General features: G+C 41.7%; 1 protein-coding gene across 4 annotated transcripts in view; it reads left to right on the forward strand.

The window, feature by feature from the left end:
• The window catches only part of LOC147218027 (neuroplastin-like), a 32,083-nt gene that overhangs the window by 12,615 nt on the left and 4,610 nt on the right, over positions 1-14,858 (forward strand). For 2 of the 4 annotated variants that reach the window (XM_086175000.1, XM_086174999.1), the window contains 5 exons: positions 3,288-3,635; positions 6,822-6,996; positions 9,815-9,909; positions 12,838-12,971; positions 13,134-13,407. In XM_086175000.1, coding sequence (XP_086031126.1) covers positions 3,288-3,635; positions 6,822-6,996; positions 9,815-9,909; positions 12,838-12,971; positions 13,134-13,407 — 1,026 coding nt within the window. Of the gene's footprint in view, positions 1-3,287; positions 3,636-6,821; positions 6,997-9,814; positions 9,910-12,837; positions 12,972-13,133; positions 13,408-13,996; positions 14,645-14,858 lie in introns of those variants that run through there. The other 2 variants (XM_086175001.1, XM_086175002.1) reach the window with 2 other exon arrangements.

Below are 14,858 nucleotides of genomic sequence, written 5' to 3' on the forward strand. Positions count from 1 at the left end.
GATGCCGGCAGTGTATTGTCGACCCTGTGTGCTGATGTGCGACAGGACAATGAATCAAGCCCAGAAATGGATTAGCGCAGTTGTTGATAGAAAAATGAGAGGATGCGATTCTATTATAAATTTCTCAGCGCCGTATTGCGGATTATGATGATCCTCGGACGCTAGGAACATTTATATAATTAGATATTTCTCCGCATTGTTTTCTGTCAAGAGACCGAACCGAGCTGCGATTATGCTGATAAATGTTTTGGTCCGAGTTCAAAAACAACCTTCGTGTCGCTGCAGCACGATGTGTTCGTGTAAACAGTCGCTGCCGGTGAGGCGGCTTTGCTCCTCCAACGTGGGTGGAGGGTCATAACCGCGCCCACACGCAGAGCTTAGAAGCTCTTAGCATTACCATTTTACTGATCAATAAACGTACGTCGGTAGAGTAACTGATGGTTTGTCGTAGTTAGCGGTTTAGCCCCTGCTTCCGCTTTCCGTTTTGACTCGCTCCCATTTGTTTTGTTTTTTTTTATATCGTGCCAAAGTTTGGACAGTGGGAATGTCAGGGATCAGAGAATTTTGCTTAAAGACAAGCAATGCATGCACTTTTGTTTTTGTTTTTTTCACCTATTGACACATCTGTAACATTTATCTATTTATCCTTATAAAGACGTAAATTAAACAATTTTATCTTAAAGCCTCATCCCGGTATTTTGCATTATCCATTCTAAAATCTGTATTGCAGAACTAACAAAAATCATGGTGTATTTGCAGGTGTTTTAAATGTATTTAAGTCATCTTTATATAGGTGTCAGACTTATTTCTCATTATTAGACATCGCTGTCTCTCTGTTCTCTCCCCCAGGGACGTTAAAAACAGCTCATGATTATATCCTTGTGCAGCAATGAATCTGTGCGTTGGTCATTTAAAAGCAGGGCATCCATCCATCCATTATTTTGCGCCCTGACTTGTAACGTCTCTTAACTGCAAACTTAAGTTTGCACAAGTTTTGCACGACAATTCTGTTTCTTCAGATTTAAGATTCATTTCAAACCCTTGTCTTAAGGTCAAGTTTGTCCATAATTAATGTTGGTTGACCTCGTTTCCCCCAAGAGCTCATATGGATTAAAAGAGATTAAGTTTATGCATTCAGTCTGGAAACAGCCAGCAGAAATATGTGTGAATTGCTTTAACTGTCTGGTTGATAACGCAAATAAGATAACTAGCTACACATCACCTCCATGACAAGCAATTATAAGAAAATGGCTGCACAAATTCAGATCTTTGTTGAGAAGAACGGTCATTTTAAATCACCTGTTGGTGTCACTGTGAGCACCAATGCCGTGTCTGGTAGCCCCCCTGACAGACAGGCTTAAGTCTGGGGACAGGATTGTATTTTAATCCCATACAACTACAGACACAAAAAAAATCAAACAACTTACAACCTTAAATTCAATGTAATACCTACCTAGTTTTGAATATCCCAATTTAAACAACAAAATGGGTAACCAAAGAAATGAATACAGGATTTCATCGACTGAGGGGTTTTGGTAATCAAGAGATTCAAAGAGCTGATTTTCAAAGAGCAATTTTCCCAATTTTCTGGTTTGTTTCTTAAAAGCGGGCGGCGCAGTAGTTAGCGCTTGAAGGATGCTGTTTCGACAGGGGACCTTTCTGTGTGGAGTTTGCATGTTCTCCCCGTGTCATGCTTGGGTTTTCCTCCCACAGTCCAAAAACATGCAGCAGGTGAATTGAAAAAATTTGGGAAAATTGCCCAGATGTGGGAATGGTTGTTTGTCTGTTTATGTGGCCCTGGTTCTTGAAGCCAGTATTCAGCGGCAACTAGACATATAACAAAGAAAAGGAAAAAAAAAGAAAAAACTTTGTATTAAGCTCCAGTGTTGACTGAACACTCAAGCGTGGACATGTATAGGACTGTCTCGGAAAATAAGAATATTGTGATAAAGTCCTTTATCTTCTGTAATGCAATTAAAAAAAAAAAAAAAAGACTTTTTCATGATATTCTAATATTTTGAGACAGGATTTTTGAGTTTTCTTAAGATGTAAGCCATAATCGGCAATATTACATTACATTACATTACATTGCATTTGGCAGACGCTTTTATCCAAAGCGACTTACAATAGAGGACATAGGGACTGCAAATACACTTGCAAATACACGATGCACAGGAAATGTAAAGAACAGTAAGCTTGGGTTAGTGAGGGTTTTTTTTTTTTTTTTTTTGACAGAGACACACAAACGTACACACACACACACCCACACTGCATAGCCTAACTTGCTGCCAACCTGATCTGGGGCATCAGCGCAGTAAAAAGTCCTGAAAGAGAAACATTTTTACCTGTTTCTTGAAGGTTGAGTAAATATTAAAATATTAAAATAATAAAATGCTTGCAATATTTCAGTTGATTTGTTATGAATCCAGAATGTATGAAATTTTTGTTTTTGTAATTGCATTACACAAGATAAAGATCTTTCACAATATTCACAATATTCTAATTTTCCGAGACAGTCCTGTACATGTACGGTAATACCATAATGTTTGAACCATTTAATCAATTTTTCTTTTTTAAACAAATCTATTCGTTGGTGGATGCCAGCCAAATGACCAAACTAATACCCCAAATCATTTGTATAAGACTTTTATCTGCTAACATTCTCGGTGGATGTAGGAATCATATCATAACACTAACTGATGTTCTAATACTTGCTTTAGCTTCAATTTTGCTGCGATGAAGCTGAATTGCAGCAACTTTATTGGCCTCCAAGTGACATTAATTCCTCTGACAGAGTGGTGAGACATGAGCTCATAGAGAACATTTAGACGTTAAAATAAATTTAGCCACAGTGCCGTGCCTTCATCCCCAATGCTAATTCAAAGCTCACTCGTGCAATTTTGGTTCACCTGGGTCAAGCAAGATTCGTGCGACCGATTGTCGCGGCCCAATCCGAGAACAAACGGGCTGAGATAAACCTCCAAAAACCCAGCGGAGACTAACTGAATTTACTCAAAACGGACTCTGAGTGCTTCTGTGTTACGTCGCCAACTAATTTCTGCATTCCTTCGACTTGAGTTTAGTGTCCAGAAAGAAACTGAAGCAAGCATTTAGCTTTCTTTTATCACCTATCAATGATTTACAGTTACTTTTTGTTGATTTTGCAATAATCATTTTTTCTACTTGTCTTTCTCTCTTTTCATTTCCTGAACTATTCCACGGCTGCACTTTCTTTCTGCTCTAACCCTCTTCTACCGTTTCCTTCCTGATACACTTTTCCTCTCCAGCTGGGTTTGTGAAGTCGCCAATGTCCGAGACTAAGCTCACGGGGGACACCTGTGAGCTGTACTGCGACGTGGTCGGTACCCCCACCCCGGAGATCCAGTGGTGGTACGCTGAGATCAACCGAGCCGACTCCTTCAAGCAGCTGTGGGACGGCGCGCGCAAGCGTCGGGTATCCATCAACACGGCGTACGGCACCAATGGGGTCAGTGCGCTCGGCATCACGCGCCTCACACTGGAGGACTCTGGGACCTATGAGTGCCGGGCCAGCAACGACCCAAGGCGTAATGACCTCCGACAAAATCCTGCGATCGCCTGGATCCGCGCCCAGGCCACCATTATGGTGCTACCGAGTGAGTGGTCTATGTCCGGTAGTACCGAGAAGGTGAACGAGCTCCCAGTCCCCAGTCCCGACAGCTCCAACCTCCAAACCCTTTCAAGAACCCAACCTTAGCACAATGGTCACGCTGTTGTGTATTTATTCATTTCCGTTATCTACCTTTACTTTTAGATTACTTATTGTGCCTGCATAGATTATGGTTATGTCAGTCAGTCTTGCTTACCTTGTTTGTTTACTTCCTTTATGATTCCTTTCCCGTAATCCCACAAATACTTTCCCCAAAATATCCACACGAACACGGTACTCGGAATCCTCTGAACCCGCTTCCTACCCACATCTGACTTTTGCCCTTCTTATTATATGTGTGTCTTTCCAATAGCTTTACCCCTCCTGCTTCCTCGCTATATTATTTAAAGTCATTTTCCCTATTTGTGGAATTATCTGTGATTACGACCTTTTTTTTTTTTCTTTCCGTAAACGTTGTGTCATGTCGTTTGTGATGCGTGGATTGTTTCATTTGCCTCAAAGGGCCGCCCGCTAAATGCAGCGGAAGCCTTGTGGCGCTTTGAACTACTGCTGCTTTTGATTTGGCTTTTTTTTTTCCCACTCTGGGCAAGGTGTAAATGGAACTGTAAGAAGACACAAGGAGGGGATACGATAAGGTGTAAAAGAGTATTTCTCGCTGTTAACGCTTTCCTGATAAAAAGCTATAATTTTCTGCTCTCGAATTTGTGTGTCGTAATCCAATAAAGGATAAGACCACACGAGGGCCTTGAGTGTCTCATTACTCTTTCTGATGAGGCAGAGATTTTATTTCCATGAAACGGTCTCTCTGAACCTGCTTGTCCAACGTGTAACCTTGTGCCTTCTCAGCCATTAAGCGTGTGACTGTGAATCAGTAATGACATTATATCCTTTAACCCTCTGCTCCGTGCACACAAACATTCAAACAAACTGAATTTCGACTGTAGCCGTCTAATCGGCGCATGCTTCGGTGCTCTGCCCACTGGAGCACGGGGAGATGTGGAATGTTGTTAGTCATAGTGAAGCTCTCGGAGAAGCTTAGAGGAGTCCGTTCATTGCTGACTCTTCGAATAAATTGTGATTTTCTGCGTGGGCGCTGTCTGATAAGGCCGAGATGCAGCTAAGACGGTGCAGTCAACGTCTTATTAGACGTGCAGTGGACAGCAGCTATTCGCGTATTTTGTTTAATTGTTTTCAAATTCGCTATTTGCATTGTTACTAATCCACATTAATATTTTGTCATTACTGATGAAGACATGTACTGCACATATACATGTAATAACCACAATGTTGCATGTATATAATAGGCTATACCTAATAGCCCTTTTGTGTTGATATATGGTAAGTAGCTGGGGGAATACGATGAAGCCGGATATCTTATTGGTCCTCAATGTTGATGCTTTATTTAGTTTGTGATTATGATTTGCTTCCAGTGTTCCCTCGAACGAAATATTTATGCCGTAATTTATTCTCTTTAAAAATGTTTTTTTTAAATATGACCCTGTCGCATTTGGAATATTTATGTTACATTTGCATCAATGCATGGACAGAAAGCTACAAGAGATGCATGTTTTGTTTTGTTTTGTATGCTTACACGTAACAACACACATAGAAGGACATGTGTGGTGAGGAAGTCGCCAAAAGAAAAAAATGATCAAATCAGTATTAGCATTATACATGCATGTCTAATATATGTTTAGCAAATTAACATGGTGATGTGTTGTACTTCATAACGCAAGCAGATAATACTATTTAGCCCAATCATTTGCTTCACTTTTGGATGTGCAGTTACTAGATGTCAAGACATTTAACCAGAAGTGCATTCAATATTAATGTTATGCGTTTGTAATCAATTTCATACAGTTAGTTTTCATCGCTATTACATGGAAAAGTGTCCAAATTATGGAATTAGCTCAACCCAACAAAAATGTTTGTTTAAGGTGATTTGGTTGTAACCTGCAAGCAGCTTCGTTTCGCAACATTTCATCTCATTCAGAGCAACATTTTTCTCAATGTTATATTTGCATACAGCGATACATCATCCGGCACATTTTAGATTGCAATAAGGTGTCCTATAAACAACCTTCTGCTTAAATTGCCTGTGGACCATTGTGCCGTGTTTGCTGAATGTGTACGTATGCATGTCTCAAAGATACTATTAATAGTACATGTGGATCTACTTGATGGGAGGAGAGCTGTATAACGGGGGAGGGGAGTGATATCCCCTTAGCTAGTGCGTATACCGGGGAAGAAGGTGCCATGAATGCTAATAGAAGTCACTTGCCCGTAGTCTCAGTAGCCCTTCTTCTCCATCCCTTTGCCTTGCTAGTGGCCTTGTAGCAGCCGGTAGCGGGATTATGATGCTTCTCTTCTCTGCTCCTCCCCTCGGGGGCTCCATCGTTGCCATGGTTGGTCCGCCCTGGAGGAGGAGGAGGGGCAGGGGAGGCTTCCTGCTGACTACTCAAGGCAGAGCAAAGGGCGCCTCGCTCTCAGATGACACCTCCTGCTTCCCTGAACGTCCTTGAGAAATGAACCCTGGTATTGTCTAGTAACCAGTGTACATAGTAATTCACAGGGTGAAGCTGTGCGGCAGTAATGTAAAATGTCAAAGATGTGCTCAGTGTTATATGAGCCCAGACTATATGGCTCATTCTCCCCTCTAAATTCTGATGACATTTAGGTTCAACCCTCTGCAGCAGGGAAACATTTCAATTATAATAAACAGCTACATAATATTCCACTTCAAAAGTATTTTCCTGCAGCGTGCATGACATTGAGAGTAATGAATTCATTATTCATTAGGAATGATAGTCAAACTAGCGTTTGAATATAATTGAATAAACTGCTAATGTGTGCATAAATCATTGATATCGGTAGCAGTGTGTCTTATAATGTGTATCATTATTCAATTTGAGCTTTCAAATTCTTTGCGTCACTGCAAAATCTTCACATCATTAGTCACTATCGGTCTTTTCACATCTTAAAGAGGTTTATTTACGGTATCCCAGCTGTTTCGTGTACGTATGCCTTTTGTTTGTCACGTGCAGTTTTGTCTCCACCTCATCGGCGCCCGCCTTCGCAGCTCGTACATAAGCAGCCACGGGTTCCACGGCACGGAAAGAAGTCGTAACCCGCTCCTGTTCCGCGATAAGGCTTGACTGTCTCTGTCTTCCAGAACCAAAGATCATCGCATCCGATGAGATCGTCCTGCCGTCGGATGGCTCCGTCGCACCGCTCACCCTGCAGTGTAACCTCAGCAACGCCCACAACCCTCACACCGGGAGCTTCTGGATGAAGAATGGGCAGGAGATTTCCAAAACGCGGACAGAGCTGAGACACACGGTGTACAGGTGGTGACACGTGTTTTGTCAAATTCTTGTGAAAACATATTGGTGAAAAGGGCCTTTTCAAGATATAAAGATCGTAACATAGAAGTACCATACACTTTGGGTGACAAACAAAATATTTCAATTATTTGTTGTGCATTTGTTCAATAGTTTGTGTTAGATTCCGGCTGAAAGGACACCGTCCGCTGAAAAGAAAAATAAAACATGACAACGGGGTTTGACAGCAAATAAGCCAGGCACACCTTTTTTATGCATTTTGGGGTTCAGTGCCGAGGAAGGTGCGCGCATCTTGTTTGTCTGTCGCTTGCGGGATGCGGTCTGTTGAGGGGAGAACATTTCATATCATCGCCGTTTGCACTTTTGCTTGCAGACAGTAACTGTTTACAAAAAAAAAGGATGAAACGTCCCCTGGAAGTGTAAACAATGCGGACGTGAGAAGAAAAACTATACTGTGAGCGATGGTAGAGGCTCAGGGATGTGGAAAATGACTTACAGGTCATAATGAGGTTAAAATTTGCAGTTGTACAAACCAGACTTCCTGTTGCCCACTTTATTATTACAACATCTATTTAGATTTAACCATGATTTAAAGTGAATATCTTTCAAACTGATTAAAGGAGAAATTAAGATATTTCTGTTGGTTTGAGCTGAGCTAATGAGAAAACCATTACTCAACAAAATGGTCTCTATAGTTAGATGTAACAGTATACATATATGTATATATATATCAACTTTTTAAAGCCTATTATAGTGTAGTGATCCACTCAGGCTTGAGAAACAAGACTTTTGTTTGGGGTATCTTGGGTAGAAAAGGTTACTGTTCACATAACATCTCGTCTTAATTTCATTGACCTCTGGGACATCGTTTGCTAAACGGGACACAAAACGTCTTTTTTTGCAGCCAATATCTCATCTAACGTCATACGGGTTTCTCCTGCTCACCTGAGTCCTCTCAGCATTCTGATTTACTGTGCTAAAAAAAGGCAAAAGCAACATTGTTTTGATTACTTCCTTCATGTTCATCAGGAGCAACCCCCTGGGATGTCTCAAAAACAGGAGTCACCATGGAGTAATGTGTGTCTTTTTTTTTTTTGTCTGTTTTTGTTTTTATCACGGAAGGTAGAATTTTTGATAACGGTGTCAGGAAGAGGGTTGTTTGTTGCACAAGTTTAACTCAGAGGGACTGAGTGCGCTATTGCCGCGCAGCCGGTACACACCGGCTGTCATTTTTCCAGCAGGGTCAGAGAAAGGTGACTGTGTTTACCACCTTTTGTAATCTAGAATAATGCTGTGCTACATTTTATTCTGGAAGTATTATAATAAATAATTCGGTAATATATCAGATGTATTTCTCGTTACAGTTATAGAACCGACATCGACAGAGCCCATAGATGAGGTGATATGAAATTGTGGAAACTTAGGGATATGATGGACCAGCATAATTGGAGGTTGTGCCGAAGTTAATATAATATCTGAAATGATGAAAGGAGCATGGATTTATTGTTCAGGTGTTTGTGCCAGGTGGGGCGTGAAAAAGCATTACCTGCTGGAAGCAGAAAAACACACAGGTATCACTTATCGGTCATAGGATGCAGACCGAATGTCTCAGGCTGCAGCGTCCCAGATGGGAAAATGTCCAGTGCGATGGAGGTTGGTCTTGGAGCATCGTGGAGCTCGTGTAGGTGTGACCAACTCACCGATAGCGGCTTGGCTATAGTCGATATCTTAGAGAGTGGGAATTCCCCATCAAGGAATGGTGAGGAAAGGCTCTCGCATCATGTTTCGATGGGGAATTCGATGACATCCACCGTTGGATTCAATGCCTTGTTTGCAGAAAGTACGGCCTCCCAGTGGCGGTGGCATGTGGAGCACACATGAGCCTTTTTTTTTGTCTTTTTCTAAATTTGTTAGGTAAACTGAGAAGCTGTGGGTGTACCATCCAGCATTAACAGGAGTACACATTCCCCATTTGCTCACACGATCCCTTCTGTGTGCTAAATCCGCAAAGCATTGGATGAGATCAGTTTTGACCGTGGCCTGTTGTCAGGACCCAACAGTGAAAATTTGTGCCCGGTTTAGACAGTAGTGTTTGTTCCTGTGGTCTAGATTTGGATATGTACACAAGCACATCAACAGGAGGATCAACATTCATCGGAAAAGAGAGGGTTTTTATATTCCTTTTCCATGCTGCCATTCAAATAGTTTATTCAAGAAAAAATTTTAACACATTTGTTGCAGGACAGACATTATTATTAGATAGAGTGTTGGTTTGGTAAGTATTTTTTGGCTTCCGCAATTTCGTCTTGAAGGCTTTTCCAAGTACAGTAGAGCTCAGCATAGAACTACAAATGCCTTAAGAGTTCAAAGTAGATATGCAACATGCCTAACTATACTTTTGCGTCACACTAGAAATTAAAATATCTCCGCCTTCAGTACCAAGTCATGTCGGTCCCTGCTGTCACACATCATAAACGCTGGAACACGAAGCTACTGTCACCCCTGTAGACATACCACAGACTTTCCCTAGCCACAAGATAAGACCAATTGGTCACTTCCTTGTCACATTAGATCAGTGATAATCTGACGATCCTAGTTAAAGTGCCTGTGGTTGCCTTTCCTGCAAAATCTGGAGTCGTCGGCCTGTAATACAACATCATTATGCCAAACAATTTGTACGTCCTCCAGGGCTTCACTGCTTTGGTCTGAACTAATTACTTGAGTTAAGCTGTTATTAGTCGACTTAATTCACTTAACTACTTAAAAAGTAAGTGACTGGTAAGTTAAAGTTGTGGGATAACTGTGTTGTTGTGTTCTGTTGCAGAATCACTAAACCGCGGGCAGACGATTCTGGGGAATACATGTGTGTATTCACGTTTGAAATGGCGCCAAACGCAAACGCTACAATCGAAGTGAAAGGTAAGATCCCTACGTGACATCCAATACACAAGATGTCTTTCAGGCAGAAATGTTAATGCTCTACTAATATACATTTGTGTATAAATATTATGTATATAAATATTAGCGGAACGGTTAAAGGTTGAACTGGTTTTTTATCACGAGATGGGGAGAAAAAAGGTGTAGCAAAAAAGGAAAAGGTTAACCACCTTGGGCTGTGTGAAGAGAGTCCTTGTTGACAAAGATGTTATAATTCATCCAGTGCAGTGGTGATGACAGGGAGCATTCCCGAGGCTGTTGTCACTCTTGGCTTTCACCGAGACGACAGTCTAGCAAAATGGACAGGCGCTGCACATTCGACGGACATGGCCCCTTTTGAGGCCCAAAAAATATAATTGCGTTTTTAAAAACGATTTTGTCGCGTCGTGGAAACGAAAGATCGTAACGATAAAAACGGGAAAAAAATCAATTCGATATGCATCGGCATGGAAATCTAACAAAGGACTACTGTGTTGGTTTCACACAAGCTGACAGGAAAGCCAACAACTTGAATAAGGAATCTTCTCTGATAATGGGCAAGTGAAACCCTGTTCAAGAGAGGCTTGCCTGTGTGTAGTGCATAAGCCAATTTGCTGTGGCATGGCTATGGCGCATACTGAGCTTGCCCTGCCTCGTATTCCGCGGCTGTCTTAAAGCGCTGCCTGATTGCGTAACATGGGAGATGACCGCGTGTGCTCTGCTTTCACCGGATTGTGAGACGACGGCACTCATCTCCACTCAAACTGAAGTGTCCGAGCCATCACCCGACCGCGGGCCCGTGACCGCCGAGGCTTGCTATCTGTCCCCCGGAGACAAAGTCAGCCTTTTAACTGAAACTGATGATGCATGATTTTTGTCCTTTATGTCTGAAAATGTTAAAATATTCCACTCTTTTCACACGAGGTGTGGGTGGCTACGCGCGATGTAAACAAAGCGTCGTCTCGCCCCCCCCCTCCTTCCTTCCTCCCAAAATGCTTTTGTAATTTTCTAGAGGTGCTTAAAAATGTTTTATGACCCAGGTAGCAAGCCCGCTGCTATGCTAGCCAGCTTTGCACCGAGCTTCTGGCAGCAGTTCACTGAGATCCCTCGCCTACAGTGTCCTTGGCACACTCATCCTTGCAGGACTCAGCTCAGAGGCAACAGATGGAGGGTTCTGTGATGTTGCAGGATTAAGGCTCTGAATCCTGTCCCAGCCATCTCTGTGGCTGTAGTAGTTTATTATCTGTGATAGTCAGCTTACACATACATATTTGGTGCCGCCACCTTCAAATTTTCGGTGGAAAAACTTGCACAAAACAATTGTGCGCTTCTTTAATTATTGACTGATTGTCAAAATTTTAACGCCGACCAGTGAAATATATTCACCGAATCAAAATTTGACCTTTTTCCTGAAACCTCTGACTTCGATCCGCCTCACACACCGGGACGACGGCGACGCGGCACGCCTTTATCTCGGTGTCCCGGAAGCAAAGTCACTTAATAGCAATGGTGCGCATTAAAGGTCGGCTCTGATTGTTGTCTGGGCTCCGTCAGTCACCGGCGAAATAAAGTCACGACAAGGTGCCGACGAGCTCGTCCGCTCCCCCGCCGGCTCGGGGAGCTCACGTGCTCCGTGATTAGGAGGGGTGATGTCACTGAAGAGCTCAGACCCCTCCTGCCCCATTATTCATTTGCAGCTGAAAAATGCTCACTCCAGGCCTCTCCCTTATCCTGCTTAATTGCATGGAAGGAATTATTGTAATTTTTGAGGATTAGTGGAAGCACACCAACAGTCATCCTGCGACGCTGCGAAGAGTTAAATGAAGAGTCTGCGTCTCGTCCGCCGTACTGGTGAATCGGTTTCAACTTGGCATCTGTTGCGGTGCTTTGTCCCGTATCTCCAAATGTATTCAATTCATAACCTCTGAGTCGCATTGTCATTATTGGTCCATTCATTAATCATAGCCAATTTACACAATTTTCCTTTGGCTCGTGGCCCCTTTTGTGGAATTCATGTTGGAATCATTTTGAATGGGAACATCTGGAGGCTCTAATACCACACTGATCCCTCGCTCTTCCATGACCTCATTATGATTTGCTCTTTTTTTTTTTTTTTTTTTGCCTCTTAAAGAGTGCTATCACCCATCCGAGGGTTTGGTGTGGTGCATATCTGTGCTCACGAAACAAAAGGGTAACAAAGGCTTTTTTTGGTTTAATTGGAAACATAGCTTTTATTGAGGGAGCCCTAAGTTACTACTACTGTATGCTCTTACAAAGTGGCTTCTGATAAAATCCAAAGTCCTACAGTGTTATTTCAGGGTTTATTTGGGAATCAACCATAAAAAAACACTTTTTATACACTACCGCGACAAAATTGCAGCTTCAAATTGAGCAAAAATACGTCTATTTGTTTTCGCAAAGCGATGCAGAGTTGTTTTCACGTGTGACAGCTCGCCAAATTAATATGCTCCTGTCTGTTGCAGTTTTCCAAAGTTTACAAAATAATTAAGGCTGGTAATTTGTATGTTGAAAGTGTATTACGAGAACCCAATACCAGTGTGCCCTTGAAAATTTTACCACAAGGGATTTATTACAAATACTGTATTTGATGACACAAGACATATCTTTACGGTAACGTAACGGTGACATAAGCTATGTGATGCATTTTGATGTTCTGTTTTTTCTTTTATAGTGAAGCAGCTTGAATTTGTCAACATTTCAAGGGAAGAATAAGATGCTTAATTAATTAATTACACCATATTTAACAGAGGCAGCTGAAGAAACACCAGTTGTCACCATAGCGAGAACAGCTAATCACTCTTTCTAAACTCATGCCATCTGGAAGGATTTTAAACATTGCTTTAAATGTCTTTGGTTGGCCGACTTTTACAGACGATCCATTTTTCTGCATTTTCATTTCTACCTTTCCAGCAAAACCCGACGTCACTGGCCACAAACGGAGTGAGAATAAAAACGAAGGGGAAAATGCGATGCTGTACTGCAAGTCTGTAGGTTACCCACATCCCGTCTGGACATGGCGCAAAGTGGATGGAACATCTTACACGGTAGGTGCATCAAATATTTATAACACTTTGAAAAGTTGAGAGGAGATTGATGTTGCACGTTTAGCATGCGTTGACACGAGGATGCGGACGCTCTAGTTCAAAGGTAAGCGTTCACGTGTTAGCCAGCGTGATTCTTGTTTGAAATGACCACTTTCTTTCCAGGACATTGATAACTCCACCGGGCGCTTCTTCATAACTAGTAGAGACAACTACACGGAGCTCAACATAGTCAACCTGGATATAAACACAGATCCCGGAAATTACGAGTGCAATGCAACTAACATGATTGGGACCACCGCTCAGATCACTATCCTGCGGGTGCGAAGCCATCTCGCACCTCTCTGGCCGTTCCTGGGCGTTCTGGCTGAAATCATTATTCTCGTTGTCATCATCGTTGTGTACGAGAAACGCAAGAGGCCGGATGACATTATTGATGGTAAGACAACTTTCACTCTGGTTCTCGCAGTTAGCGTCACGACACTGTGAAGCTAGATGTTACATATCTAGTATGTTTAGAATGCACCGTAGATAATATTGGACAATATCGGATGTCTATGCGCAGATTTTTGATCTTTGCGTTCGAGCACGAAAAAGTAAGTTTAAATAATATCGACGATCGAAGATCACCGAGGGGATAATTTTACCAGAGCGTAAGCTACAGGCACGCATTAGTATGTAAGTAGTAGAGGCAGAAGTAAGAGAGAATGAAGAAAGGGAAACTATTGATGAGATTTCATCTGCTGGCAGAGATGATCTGTGGAGGATGAGTCGATCAAAGGACACACCTCCTTGTCTTTCGACTACTCTCAGATACAAATCTTGTACGCGTGTAAATATGACCTTTGCAGATTCTCTATAGATACACAGGTACACCTATATATATATATATATATATATACACCTGTATATAGGTATACATACATACATTCTGTACATATCAGCCCCAATATATAACTGAATTGGTCACTATTCTTTTCCCCTCCCTCCCTTCTTTCCTAATGGCAACATTATAAATGGGTGGTAAGTGTGAGATTCTGCATGGCTCCAGAGATTTGTCTTATGTCAACTTATATGTATATGAAAGCCTACTGTCATCCGGACAACATTACAGTCTCGATATTTAGGCCGTCTTTTCCTTTTTTTTTTGATTGTTTCTTTGTTTGAATTTGAATTTTTTTTCAACATATGATAAAATGAATACTTGTCTCCATTTATTTTACGCCTCCACCCGTTTACACCTTCACATCTCTAATGTGGCCAAATGATATTTTTACTGATCCCGACATTGGGCCACATTAAAGACGATAAAGCTGTTTTATGTGTTTCCTATGTTAACTGTCTCTGCGTCACAGGCGAAAAAAAAAAAAAAAACACTTGGGTCACAGAGGCATTGAGGTGTCAGATTTTGTAATTTCTCTTTCAAAATTTGCTGTCAAAAACATTTAGATTACTTCCGCTCTCGTGATTTTGGCAGCGAGTTGCTTCTGTAGCTGTGCACTCTTTAAAAACAAAGTGATGTTCAAATTACCGAGGAAAAAAATAAATGAACTATTCCATTAAAAATCATCTATAATTCAACTCTTTCTTTTAATATGCAACGAGACATGTGCTTCAGGTAAAAGACAAATTCCCATCATATTCCCGAGATAATAAATGTCCTGAAAAGCCAGAGGCATCCCCGAGTCTGTCTGACCTTTATTCATGGGGGTTTTGTCTTTGAATGTCCGAAAATTTGCATTTGCTTACAAAAGAAAGTTTCCTTTTTGATAGAATTACAGCCGGGCAACAATGACATGACAGTTAATCTAATACAGACTAAACAAAGCCTTAAAGTACACCCCGCTTTTCCTTGACTCAGTACAAACAAGTGCTATTTATACAGCCGAA

The sequence above is a fragment of the Fistularia commersonii genome, chromosome 27 (assembly GCF_037954325.1).
Source record: "Fistularia commersonii isolate RoL2024-O1a breed Wild chromosome 27, RoL_Fcom_v1.0, whole genome shotgun sequence".
In the NCBI taxonomy this organism is placed as follows: domain Eukaryota; kingdom Metazoa; phylum Chordata; class Actinopteri; order Syngnathiformes; family Fistulariidae; genus Fistularia; species Fistularia commersonii.